Source organism: Lathyrus oleraceus, chromosome 5 (genome assembly GCF_024323335.1).
Source record: "Lathyrus oleraceus cultivar Zhongwan6 chromosome 5, CAAS_Psat_ZW6_1.0, whole genome shotgun sequence".
Taxonomy (NCBI): domain Eukaryota; kingdom Viridiplantae; phylum Streptophyta; class Magnoliopsida; order Fabales; family Fabaceae; genus Lathyrus; species Lathyrus oleraceus.
Genome location: NC_066583.1, coordinates 260,934,302 through 260,947,585, shown reverse-complemented (window position 1 = coordinate 260,947,585; position 13,284 = coordinate 260,934,302). Strand labels below are relative to the sequence as shown.

Sequence of the window (13,284 nt, the reverse complement as noted above, 5' to 3'; positions counted from 1 at the left end):
CCATTAATTTATTAATAAAACCCATTAACTATAACATTAAAGTTTATTCAACAACGACTTTAACAGTAATACAAAATCCAGAAGACACTGTTTAAGTTAATCTCTCATTTACACACTCAAACTATTTTTTCACTCATCCACCTACTTCATCCACCTACTTGAGTTTTGAAGTGATGATACTGCAGGTTTACCCCGTGATACCGAAAACTCACTTCATCGCATCCTAACTCAAGTCCATCGAATCCCCACATATTTATGTTTATGGTCCGATTATGGAACAACTACCATCACAGATATTACTTTGGTTTTTCAATACAGCCATGCTACTAGAGACTGGATAAACTGTTACCTTGTAAGCTGTAATCTCTTAAAGAGCATTGTTGCTGACCATTTGTATTTCCACCCCGTTGCAACATTTTAAAGTTTAAACAACGAAAACCAGACTTTCGAAGTCTCGTTCAACTGATCACACTAGACACCACCACCTGAATTTGATTTCCATTTCATATTCTAAATTCTGTCATGAAAATATGCGAAATCATGACACAATAGTAAGAACCAAAGATGAACTTATGACTATTTAAATTGTTCAGTAACCAAAATAGAACCAACCATCCAATTCGCTAGCATAGCAATCCAATATGCTAAAGTTTTGTTATAAACCTATAATAATAATAATAATAACTCATGCACCAGAATCAAACTCAATGCTGTAATTTTTACAACCATCAAAACTATTTCCCTATTGATCATTCTGAGAATAAAGCTGACATAAACAAGTCTTGAAAATATGCAGCCCTGCTACTTCTCTCTTCAACATCCTGTTCATTGCCGCCAGTATTCGGTGCATCTGCCCCTCCCAAGCTGCAAGCATAAAGCCATCATCAAAATTTCAGTATAGAGTGTGTTAAGGAAGATACTTTCATAAAACTTATTTCAATAACTAATTTGAAAAAACACTCCAGCATACTGTATAAATTACTCAAAAGAGACAATGGATATAGAACAACTTCTCCATAATCAATGATATTCAATTCAGATACACTATTACACTTATGAGTTTATTTGGTAATTATAACATATCCAAGAACAAAGATTAACAAAGACACAAAGGAAAAAAGTGAGTTGTTAATCTTGCGAGTTCCTCAACTTTGTTCTTTTTCATCATACCAGCATTCACCATTACAACAAATAGATGAAGATAAGTGTAATACCTTTTTGCAGCAGTAACATCAGGGGCATTGGTCATGTCATGTTCATACAAAGCTGAACCAAACATTCTGTCATGTTTGTTTCCCCGTAGAGCAGGTTTTTTTCCCATATTCAGAGCAGACTATGAAGAAAGTATACATTGTTTAATCAACAAATTGAATTGAGTTATATAAGAACCTTCCTACACTAAAACTGAAGTATGCTACAATTAAAGTGCATGAATCCCAGGATAAGCAAAAGATACCGAATGCGTAATTGTAAAGCTTGAATTCTTTACAGTCCTTATCACATCCTCCTCAAGCTTTTCATCACAAACGGGACAAATCTGATATAAGAACAGCGAAGCAGTCATTGAGATATCAAATTTCAATTATAACAAAGGCATTATTATCAATCAATCAAAGTAGAAAAAAGGAAACCAAATCTAACAAAAATGAGAATATAAATACTGTAGCAATAAGTTGTGCTATACATAAAATTTTGAAATCCAAGAAGTCATACCATATTACTTGCATCAAATTCTTGTGAACGACCGCAGCGCAAGGAAACTTTAATGTCAAAATCACATGCATGACATTTTACCATACATAGTAAAACAAGATCCAGACCAGTTGGATTGAATGCCGGAATATCATCTGTTAGGTACAAAAGTATATTCACATCAGAAAGTATATCTAGCACAAGAACTTCATTTTGAATGAGTTACAAAGTACATTTCAAAATTAAAGACCAATCGAAGAACAAAATTAGTTACGCCACACTGTTAATCAAAAAGAATAGTTTTCAGAAACACATACACATTATTACTTAAAATGAAGTGAAAAAAAAAACAACCTTTTTGACGGGCAGAAGTAATTCTGTCATCAGTAGCCACATTCCAATGAACTCTTCTCGAGTCTGGGCTGCAATTTGTGGTGTTTCTGTTTCCGTAGGCATGAGTCGTTATGCCTCTGGGCGAAGACAGAAATCTGCCATACGCAGTAAAATCTTGAGGGTGTTGAGTACGTGTTGGTGAAGAAAAAGAAGAGCTGACAATGTGGTCTTCGAGGAAGTTCGCCATTCTCAGTCACCAATAGTATTTTTTTTCCGATGGGTTGAGAGATGTAGGTTGGTTTTATAGAGAAGAATACGTGAGAGAGAGTGTGTGTAACTGTGTATAATGTGATAAGCACAAATGGAAAATAATTTTAAGCATCTTTGTTGTCTTATTAAAGTCTTGTGTTTCAAGAAATTAAAGATTGTGATTAAAAATAAGTCAAGAAATTATGATCATTCTTGAAGGCTTTACATGATGAATTGTGAAAGAGTTTGAAAGAAAGAAAGAAACGGTTAGTTGTAGAGAGGAGGGACACTTGGAACACATTCAGTTAAGTAGTTTGAGACAAATAATAATAACTCAAAAACACTGAATTTTGGCATGAATGCGCGAAACGCTGTTTGTTGAACTAACTCGAAAGCTTTTTGTTTTGAAAAAGCATGAGAAAGTTAAAAGGAGAGGGAAGAAAATAGCGAGAGAAGGGAAGTGATTGGAATGAAGAAGATAGGGAGTCATGAATTTCACGTCATGCTTGTTTTCATCATCATCTTCATTTTTCATTTGCATTCTGAATCCATTCAAACAGCATGACATATGACTGCCACGTGGAATTTTCATCACACAATATTTTTAATCAAAAATATATATTTTAAAATAAGTTATTTTTTTGAATAATCAATATATAATTTATATAACAGATACATTGATTCTACATTTTCTTATAAAACTAGGAAGGGAGTAATGTTTACTATTAACAAGAAGCAAATCTTACAAATCTTACCTATCTAGGTAATTCTGTTTTGTTTAAGAAAAGATAAATAGAGCAAACCAAATCTTACACATTAGGATATTCGATAGTATTCGAAATAGATAGTTATCGAAAATATTAATCTCGATAGAGTTAAATTTTATTTTATTTTGTTTTAATAATTAGTTAGAGATTACTCGGTATGTAAGTAATCTAATCTATAAATAGGAAGGTATTCTATTATTGTAAGTAAATTGAATAAGAAAAGTTCAGGGAGAATAAATGCCGAGAAAAACTTTGTTGAATTTGATCCATCTTCTTCTCATTTCTCTCATGCGAGATTTTGGATCGAACTCTAGTCTCGATAAGGATGACTTTTTGGTTCAACAAAGGTTTAGAATGCAGTCGAAGCCTGTTCACATGTTGATCATGCATGCTGTAGTCGAAGTATGCTCAAGTGTGCATCGAAATTCTAGGTTTGTTAATATTGTCGAATTGGGTCTTTTGTTTAAGCCCAATTATTTAAGTTAGCTTAGTAATCTATAAATAGACTAGTTCTCTCAGGTTGTTGAGAGAGGTTAATTGTTCTTATTTTCACTTGTAATCTTTGAACCCTTGTTGAGTAAGTGAACAGAAAAACAATTTTAACCAATTATGATTTTCCTCTTTTTCCTTCTTCTCTCTCTTTTGCAAACCCTAATAGGGTTTCTTGTGTTTGTTCAAGAAACTCAATCTTTATCTCATATTTTGATTTGTTCTTAACGACATCAATTCACAACAAACTGGTTTGATGAGCGTGGAGGAGAAGATGCCGTCAACAAAGTATGAGTGTCATACCCCAAAATTTGCCCATTAATATTTCAAGACATTTTTCAGGGCACTCCGACTCATTTTTATGACACTGATCTTAAAGGAACAAAGGTCCAGCTCACGAGTGGCCCAATCCAGAAAATGGCCCAAACTGGCCTGCTCGCTAGGCGAGCAAATCCTTCGCCTAGCGAACGTTCGCTACACGCTCGCCTAGCGAACATTCGCTACACGCTCGCCTAGCGAAGCTGACAGATAACAGAAAATTCTGGGCTTCACTCTGAGCCCATTAGGTCACAAAAAAGAGCATTATAAATACCAGCACTTCAGTAATGAAAAGAGGGGAACGAAAAAGGACGAAAGGAGGACCCTAGCAAGCAAACCCTAGCGTTCACAGACAGGAAACCCTGAAGGAAAAGCCGGCAGCAGCAAGGTCACTTCCGCTCAATTCGATCCGCTCGGCCAATTCAAGGTTACAATTCGATTACAAACAGGTTGGCATTGCTATTACTACCTTATGTTCTTAATTGGCACATGGTATCATGATTGAATTTATGAAACTATCTTAAGTTTTACATATGAATTTAAGTATGCATGAACATCTGAATGTCTAACCACATAATCTCTGTAATGAATGCTATAAGGTGTGAAGCTTGCTGCCATTATATCATTATTAAAACCGGAATCCGCAGCCGCTCGCTAGCACATCGCTAGGCGAGCATGCAACGAGTGTTCGCTAAGACTTCGCTAGGCGAAGCAGGAGCGAACACGACAACAGCTGACTTTTCTGTTCTGACTTTTGCCCACCTGTCATGTTTTTATCATAGCCATGCATTGTTTATCTGACCCTACTGCTGTTCTGGTTTCTTTTGCGGTGCAATCCTTGATTGCATCCTGACTTGGTACTCTAACCCATTTGCTGAATTTTGTAAAGGTTCACCTTTCCCAGGAAAAGATTGCTGTCTAGGTCTTCCACTTTATTTGTGGGATACCCTAGTGGAGTTTCACCCTAAATTACCTAATTAATTTTAATGTATTAATTTTAATGTATTAATTTTAATGTATTAATTTTAATGTGGAGATTCATCCTAATTACCTAATCGATTGTAAAATACGGCCTCTAAATATGTGATCTTGGACCTCTCTTTTGCCTTACGATATTACGGTACCACGGTCATGTCCCGCGAATGTGGGGATACACTTAGCAATGGCCCTTCGATTAAATCATCATAAAATAAATCATAGTCCCTCGGATGTTGCCTTCGAATATATGATTTCGTCCCTCGATGACCCTTCGGTGTAGCCTACGGTTAAATGATGATCGTCCCTTCGAATGCTAAGGTATCCTTACAACTGTTGCCTTCAATGACCTATCGATGACCCTACAATGACCCTTTTACATCCAAAGGATAAAACTACTTACTTCTCAATAGTAAGGACAGTTTTACCCTCATAAGGATAGGAAATGCCCATAACGACCTTAGGAAGGTATAACTCTCAATTGCTGGATCATAACCTAAAACATTTTCCACCCCTCACACTTTGCAGGTCCTAGAAAATCACCACTTGGTATACATTCATACTAGAATCATTACCAAGTTATATTTTTCTAAACTGTTTTTCAAAATCAAACGAGATAAATACTTTGTATACATTCATACGAGAATCATTACAAAGTTAAACTCTCTTTTCGAAACATTTCTAGACAATTCACCAACACTTTTCAGACAAAAATATAAGTGATCCAGCAATTAAGAGCCCATGGATAACCATGGATACAAAGGGTGCTAATACCTTCCCTTTGTATAATGTACCTCCCGAACCCAAAATCTATTGAGGTCTTTCCTGTTCTTTTCCACCTTTCCTTATTGGATAAAAGAAAAGTCGATGGCGACTCTTGCTATCCGCGACATTGCGATAAAAAGCAAAATACCCCAAGTCAGTTCACCGTATGACAGAACTGGCGACTCTGCTGGGGATACTTTAAAAAGAGAGGTTACCTTAAAAACAAGATCACTTATTCCAAATTGTCTGATTTACTTTTAAGGGATTGCTTGGGTATTTTTGAGTGAAAGATCCTACACCCGGATCTAGTGTACCTTAGGTAAGTAGCAATAGATCATCGCGACTATCCGGCGTATACTGGAATGGTTAAAATGATGGCTACGGTTAATGTGACACTTTGGATTGTCCTGATGTTCCTCATGTTCACTTGAGGAAAAATTTGGCTTCCGCGTGGTGTCATTAAAGCATTAACCAGACCTTTAGAACCCTAATTGACTCATCCTAGCCATTAGAAAGTAGTGAGATAACTGGCTTCGGTTCCGACTGAGGTTGGTTGATACTCGATACTACACTCTTTGAGATTGGACTTTAGGGAAGCTTTGGTCAACCACTTGGTGTTGCACTGAAGTGGACTTAAAGAAAGGTCAATGATTTGAGATCCTTCTAGAACCCGGTTACTATTCTAGGACAGGTTGAACCAACCAAACTTCAGTGGGGAGGGTACTTACCTATGGAACTCATGCAAGCCTTAAAACCTAGGAATGATGGTTGTGTGACTTGCTTGTGCTTGTTATTTATTTAACCTCATAACATCATAACATCTTAACATCATAACATCATGACATCATAACATTGTACTAACCATTTCAAGGACTTAGGGATTTAACTTTGCTCTGTTTTGTGTAAAAAAAAAAAATACAAAAAAAAATACAAAAAAAAAATAATAATAATAATAATAAAAAAAAGTTTCCTTTTTTGGTAGTTTATGCAAAGTTAAATTCCAAAAGTCCTTGAAAACATTTCATACATTGCATAGCATAACATAGCATAACAGGTACTCTAAAGGGATCAGTGTTCTCACGGTTTTCCTCCAAACAGAAAAATGGATCTCGAACAAACTGTCAAAGATCTCCAGACTCAGAATGCTCAATTCAAGGAGATGATGCTAAGCTTATCCAAGGGGCAGGAGGAACTGAAGGCTCTTTTGCTCGAAAAGAAGAAAGACAAGAAAGCTGTGAGTTTCATTAACCCGGGAAGAAGGCGTAAAGGACAGGCCGCAGGAGTCAAGTTTGGAATCCCGAATGGTCCAGAAGAGGGGGCGGAGAATGATTCAGAGGAAGAGAATGTTGATTTCTCCAACCCTGAGGATGACGATGAAGATTATGAAAATGAACAGTACTCTCCAAGAGATGATAAGTACAAGTTGCTGGAAGAACGTATGCTAGCTATGGAGGGTCAGAAGGCGCCCGGTCTGGATTTCGAAAGTTTGGGTCTGGTCTCCGATGTGACCATTCCTCGCAAATTCAAAATCCCCACTTTCACTAAGTACGATGGTGCGTCTTGTCCTCAGATGCATCTGAGAGCTTATGTGAGAAAGATTCAGCCGCATACCACTGACAGGAAGCTATGGATCCATTTCTTCCAAGAGAGCCTGTCTGGCACACAGTTGGAATGGTATTATCAGCTCGAGAGCTCTGACATCCGCACCTGGACTGATTTAGCAACAGCTTTCTATAAACAGTACCAGTATAACTCTGAACTAGCACCTACCCGGCTACAGTTGCAGAATATGACTATGGGATCTAAAGAAAGCTTTAAAGAATATGCTCAAAAGTGGAGAGATTTGGCTGGCAGAGTCAAACCCCCTATGACTGACAGAGAATTGGTGGACATGTTCATGGGCACACTGACCGGCCCATTCTACAGCCATCTACTGGGAAGTTCTTCATCAGGTTTCACTGAACTTATATTAACAGGTGAACGTGTTGAAAGCGGCATCCGAAGTGGAAAGATACAGGCGGCTACCTCTGCAAGCACCAAAAGGTCCTATCAGGGGAGGAACGAATCAAATGTTGTGTACGGTCAAAAGGGTCGTAACAAGAAAAACCGTGACCACGACATTGGAGCAGTTACGATTGCAGCACCACCATCTCAAAACTTCCAGCCCAAACAAGACAGGCCAAGAAGGCAGTTCACCAGGATCAATATGACCTTGGCACAGGCACTGCAGGGAATGCTAAAGGCAAATTTGATCACCCTTAGAGATCCTCCTACAAATCCCAACACTACCTCTTCTCGTTATAATCCCAATGCCAGGTGTGCATATCACTCCGATAGCCCAGGGCATGATACAAACGATTGCTGGTCATTGAAGAATAAGATTCAGGATATGATCGAAGCTGGAGAAATTGAGTTTGAGCCTCCGGAGACTCCTAATGTCATCACTGCTCCTATGCCTAACCATGACAAGACTGTTAATGCTATGGATGACGATTCTCACATTTCCAATGTGGCGGACTTAACATCTCCTCTCCCGATCATAAAGAGGAATTTATTGCAAGCTGGTTTATTTCCAGGTTGTGCTGAAGATTGCAATCTCTGCATACTCCGGCCCGAGGACTATTTGAAATTGAAGAATGGTATTCAACGGCTGATGGACGATCGTACAGTTCTCTTCGAAAGGATTCCTAAGGCGGAAAACCCTATTGAAGAAATATCTGTGATTGCTAGGTCCAAAGTTCCAGTGAAGATTACCGCTACCAGGGCGCCTGTGAAGATTACTGCTGAGCCCAGGGTTGCTCCCCTAATCATCACTGCACCTGGCCCGATCCCGTATTCCTCAAGCAAAGCTATTCCGTGGAATTATGGCGGTGATGTTTACGTCCATGGCGTGAAGCAAGTGGATAATGCTGCTAATACTAGTGGCATTGTTGGGACTAGTAAAATTACTCGAAGCGGAAGGATCTTCTCTCCAGAAATCTCACCTCTAGTTCCCGAAAACCGAGGAAAGGAACCAGTCAACCCTTCTCAGTCAGAGATACCGATCGAAGTTACTCCCGAAGATGTTGCCAAACAGGAAATGGAAGAAGTGCTTAAAATCATCCGCAAGAGTGATTTCGATGTGGTAGAACAGTTGGGGCATACCCCGTCTAAGATCTCGATGTTATCCTTGTTGTTATCTTCTGAATCTCATGCCAATGCATTGATAAAATTCTTGAAGACTGCTCATGTGCCTCGGGAAACATCTGTCGATCAGTTCGAAAATTATGTTGCTCACTTGGCTGTTGACAATGGCCTAGGCTTTTCCGATGCTGACCTGACACCAGCGGGAAAGAATCACAATAAAGCCCTGCATATCTCCATTGAGTGTAGGGGAATCACTTTGTCTCATGTGTTGATCGATAATGGCTCTTCCTTGAATGTGCTACCAACAGCTGTGCTGGATAAGCTGGACTGTAAAAGCATCGAACTGAAACCTAGTGACATTGTGGTACGTGCTTACGATGGTGCGAAGAGTGTTGTCCATGGCGAAGTAGTCCTCCCTATCAAGATAGGACCTCAAGTCTTCAATACTACCTTCCATGTAATGAACATTCGTCCTGCCTATTCCTGCTTACTGGGACGCCCTTGGATTCATGGGGCAGGCGATGTAGCCTCGTCTCTCCATCAAAAGTTGAGGTATCCCACAAAGGGCAAAATTGTCACCGTGTGTGGAGAAGAAGATTACATTGTCAGTAGTGTGCATACCTTCAGATACGTCGAGATGGATGGTGAATTCATTGAGACTCCTTGTCAGTCATTTGAAGTAGTTCCTCCGACCAATCCTGTCCTTAAGCCAACTTCCTGTGTACCCAAGGTTATTCGTGCTCCTCCTGCTATGATTTCTCTGAAGGACGCTCAAGTCGTGGTTGAAGATGGTGGTCGTACTGGCTGGGGTCAATTGATCGACGTACCGTACAAGTCTGACAAATTTGGCCTGGGGTTCAGCTCTGACAAGAGTCAAATTAATGCTGTAGAAGATGCTGACAGCGATTGCGACCTGGATAGTTGGATTTTCCCAACAATTGGTGACGGACTCAATAATTGGAAGGCTGAAGACACTATCCCGATTTCCTTTAGTCAGGAGTAATTGTTATTGTCTATTTTAGTGTTGCAAATTTTTGTTTTTTTTACAATTGAACTTCTCCAAGCGTTGTGTCTATGCCCGGGGCACAATAGCTAATTTGTTAAGGGTTTTGTCATCTTCATAAGCATATTCATATTCAATAAATCAATGGACTTTTTGCATTCAAATATTGCGCTCTTTATCTTTTCTGTCATCTTTCAAACGAGCTATGTTTTCTTACACACACTCACGTAACGAATTGCAGATCCATACCCACTCTGGATCCTGTTGACAATAGTTCTACTACTGTTCATTATGACTTTGAAAATCCGATCTACCAAGCCGAGGATGGAAGTGAGGAAGATTGTGAAGTACCTGGAGAACTTGCCAGACTGTTACTGCAGGAAGAAAGGACTATACAGCCGCACGAGGAATCCATCGAAGTTGTAAATCTGGGTACTAAGGTGGACAAGAAAGAAGTCAGAGGTTTCTTGGGACACTTGAATTACATTGCCCGATCCATTCCACACGTGACTGTTACCTACAAACCCATCTTCAAATCACTAAAAAAAAGAAAAATCAAGAGATGGTATGGAATGATGAATAACAAAATCAGGAAATATCTCCAAGAACCTCCAATTCCGATGCCACCAGTTGAAGGAAGACCTCTAATCATGTATTTGGCCGTGTTAGAAAATTCAATAAGGTGTGCTGGGGCAACATGACGAGTCTGGTCGAAAAGAGCATGTCATACACTGCCTTAGCAAAAGGTACCGACTGTGAAACAAGATACTCACAGCTCGAGAAAGCTTGCTGTGCTTTGGCTTGGGCTGCTCGCCGACTAAGACAGTATATGTTGAATCATACCACTTTATTGATTTCTAAGATGGATCTTATCAAATATACATTCGAGAAACCTGCTGTCTCCTGAAAGAGTTATCACTGATAATGGTACTAAACTGAACTCTACACGCAGTTCAAAATAAAGCACCATAACTTTTCTCCGTGCCGGCCAAAGACGAACGGCGCCGTAGAGGCTGCTAATAAGAATATCAAGAAGACCATACAAAAGATGACAGTAACATACAAAGACTGGCATGAGATGTTACCGTTTGCTCTACATGGTTATCGCACTTCAGTGCGCACTTCGACAAGGGCAACTCCTTTCTCCTTAGTCTACGGAATGGAAGCCGTTTTACCGGTGGAAGTTCAGATTCCCTCTCTAAGAATCATGAAAGAGGCGGGTTTAGACGAGGATGAATGGATTCAAACTCGACTCGATCAAATAAATTTGATTGATGAGAAGAGACTTGCGGCTGTTTGTCACGGGCAGATATATCAGAAGCGCATGACCCAGGCATTTAACAAAAAGGTCAAGAGACAGGTATATCAAATTGGCGACTTGGTGATCAAGCGTATCATTCTACCGCAAGGTGACCCCAGAGGCAAGTGGACTCCCACATACGAAGGGCCATTTGTAGTTAAGAAGGTATTCTCTGGTGGAGCCATGATACTTGCTACGATGGACGGCGAAGACTTCCCGCATCCTGTGAACGTGGACATAGTCAAAAAATACTATGCATAAAAGAGACCCGCTAGGTCGACGCGTCTAGGCAAAAGTAAGGGCATCCCGGCGAACCAAAAAGGTTCGGGCAAAAATTAGGGATAAACATATAAAAATGTACACCCGGCAAGTCGAAAACCTGAAAAGGCGACTTGGGCAAAAAAGGGTATCCTGGTGGACTGAAAACCTGAAAAGGCGGTCCAGGCAAAAATTAGGGATTAAAGCGTATGACTATGTCCCGTTCTCTGTCAGCTTCAACCAGGTCAAAGGGACTGAACAAGCCAATCACTTTTATCCGACAGCAGGAGATGAGAGGCTTGAGGACATAATGACAGTAGTGGAATTAGAATCGATAGGACTTTTTCTGCATAGCTTTCTCTCTGTTTTCCTGACAATTTCCTCTTACTAGGATTTCTGTCTCCTTGTACATAAATTGCCTGTTTATAGGCCCTCTTTCAAAATCAATACAATTTTATTTCGAAAAAAATGTTGTTGTCTTACGTCCTCTGCTTTGCTTGCATAAACGTCCATTGATTTAATTTGAATTGATTTATGCATTTGAATATGATCAATGTTTACAAAAATGCATGCCTAAAATAGAAATAGCGATTACTACAAGACTTCAGGATCGAGGAGAAGGTCTAACCATGCTTTCCAATGAATCCGTCGCTAATTCTATGCCCCAACAAGAATCAGCTATTTCCCAGAAGAGGTTGGCATCGCCAGACAGACTGGTCATCTCTTCCATCCCTAGCCAGACTCTGTTGGATATTTCCGCCATCAGACAGAAATCGAGTATCCTCAGCTAAGAAAGGGTCATCAATACAAATATCTCCGACCAGAAGACTGAGATTTATTTCCCCAGTAGAGTCCCCTGGAAGGACATTTCAGACGCATAGCGCACTCATTACATCATTTCATAACATATACATGCATACAATGTTCGCATTTCTTTTCAGACGAATAATTCATTCATTACATCATTTCACAGCATACGCCTGCATACATTGTTCGCATTTAGTTTTAGAACCATAAAACATCTCATGCATCATGACATAGCATGAAGCTGACTTTATTTTTCAGGTTAATCGTCCTCCTGATACGGTCAAAGTAAAGATCCAGTCAAACAGATACTCCTATCGATTACATTCAAGACATTCGCTGCAAACACAACAAATACTATCAGATTCAGCCTAACGTACGGTTCATCCTGATTCAGCTCAACATATGACCCCTTCAGCTTAGATACGATCTAGCGTACGATCCATTCTGACCTTCAACAACTCAGATACGATCTAGCGTACGATCCATTCTGACCTTCAACAACTCAGATACGATCTAGCGTACGATCCATTCTGACCTTCAACAACTCAGATACGATCTAGAGTACGATCCATTCTGACCTTCAAACAACTCAAGTACGGTTTAATGTACGACCCAGTTAGACCTTCATCTCCTCAGATGCTACCTAGTGACAGGTACATTTCTGAATTGTAGTCTAGCGTACGACTACCCCCCTTTCATCGTCAGATTCAGCCTAATGGACGGCTCATTCTGCTCAGATACGGTTTAATGTACGACCCAGTTAGACCTTCATCTCCTCAGATGCTACCTAGTGACAGGTACATTTCTGAATTGTAGTCTAGCGTACGACTACCTCCCTTTCATCGTCAGATTCAGCCTAATGGACGGCTCATTCTGCTCAGATACGGTTTAATGTACGACCCAGTTAGACCTTCATCTCCTCAGATGCTACCTAGTGACAGGTACATTTCTGAATTGTAGTCTAGCGTACGACTACCTCCCTTTCATCGTCAGATTCAGCCTAATGGACGGCTCATTCTGCTCAGATACGGTTTAATGTACGACCCAGTTAGACCTTCATCTCCTCAGATGCTACCTAGTGACAAGTGCATTTCTGAATTGTAGTCTAGCATACGACTACCTCCCTTTCATCGTCAGATTCAGCCTAATTGACGGCTCATTCTGCTCAGATACGGTTTAATGTACGACCCAGTTAGACCTTC

The 13,284-nt window shown here is 39.8% G+C and overlaps 1 protein-coding gene across 1 annotated transcript; it reads right to left on the bottom strand.

The window, feature by feature from the left end:
- Positions 1 to 565: 565 nt before the first annotated feature.
- On the bottom strand, positions 566 to 2,562 carry LOC127083720 (uncharacterized). Its single transcript, XM_051024048.1, has 5 exons — positions 2,047 to 2,562; positions 1,714 to 1,847; positions 1,457 to 1,537; positions 1,215 to 1,333; positions 566 to 864 (listed from the first exon to the last, which is right to left on the bottom strand). The coding sequence occupies exons 1-5, from the start codon at positions 2,270 to 2,272 to the stop codon at positions 750 to 752; spliced, it is 675 nt and encodes a 224-aa protein (XP_050880005.1). The 5' UTR covers positions 2,273 to 2,562; the 3' UTR covers positions 566 to 749.
- Positions 2,563 to 13,284: the final 10,722 nt, after the last annotated feature.

Bases quoted from the DNA above. Each gene is read 5' to 3' on its own strand.
- LOC127083720 (XM_051024048.1), bottom strand. From the start codon at position 2,272: ATGGCGAACTTCCTCGAAGACCACATTGTCAGCTCTTCTTTTTCTTCA. The intron at 1,848-2,046 runs GTTGTTTTTTTT...TGTACCTAACAG, and splicing joins TACTTCTGCCCGTCAAAAAG to ATGATATTCCGGCATTCAAT. The intron at 1,538-1,713 runs GTATGACTTCTT...TTCTTATATCAG, and splicing joins AATTTGATGCAAGTAATATG to ATTTGTCCCGTTTGTGATGA.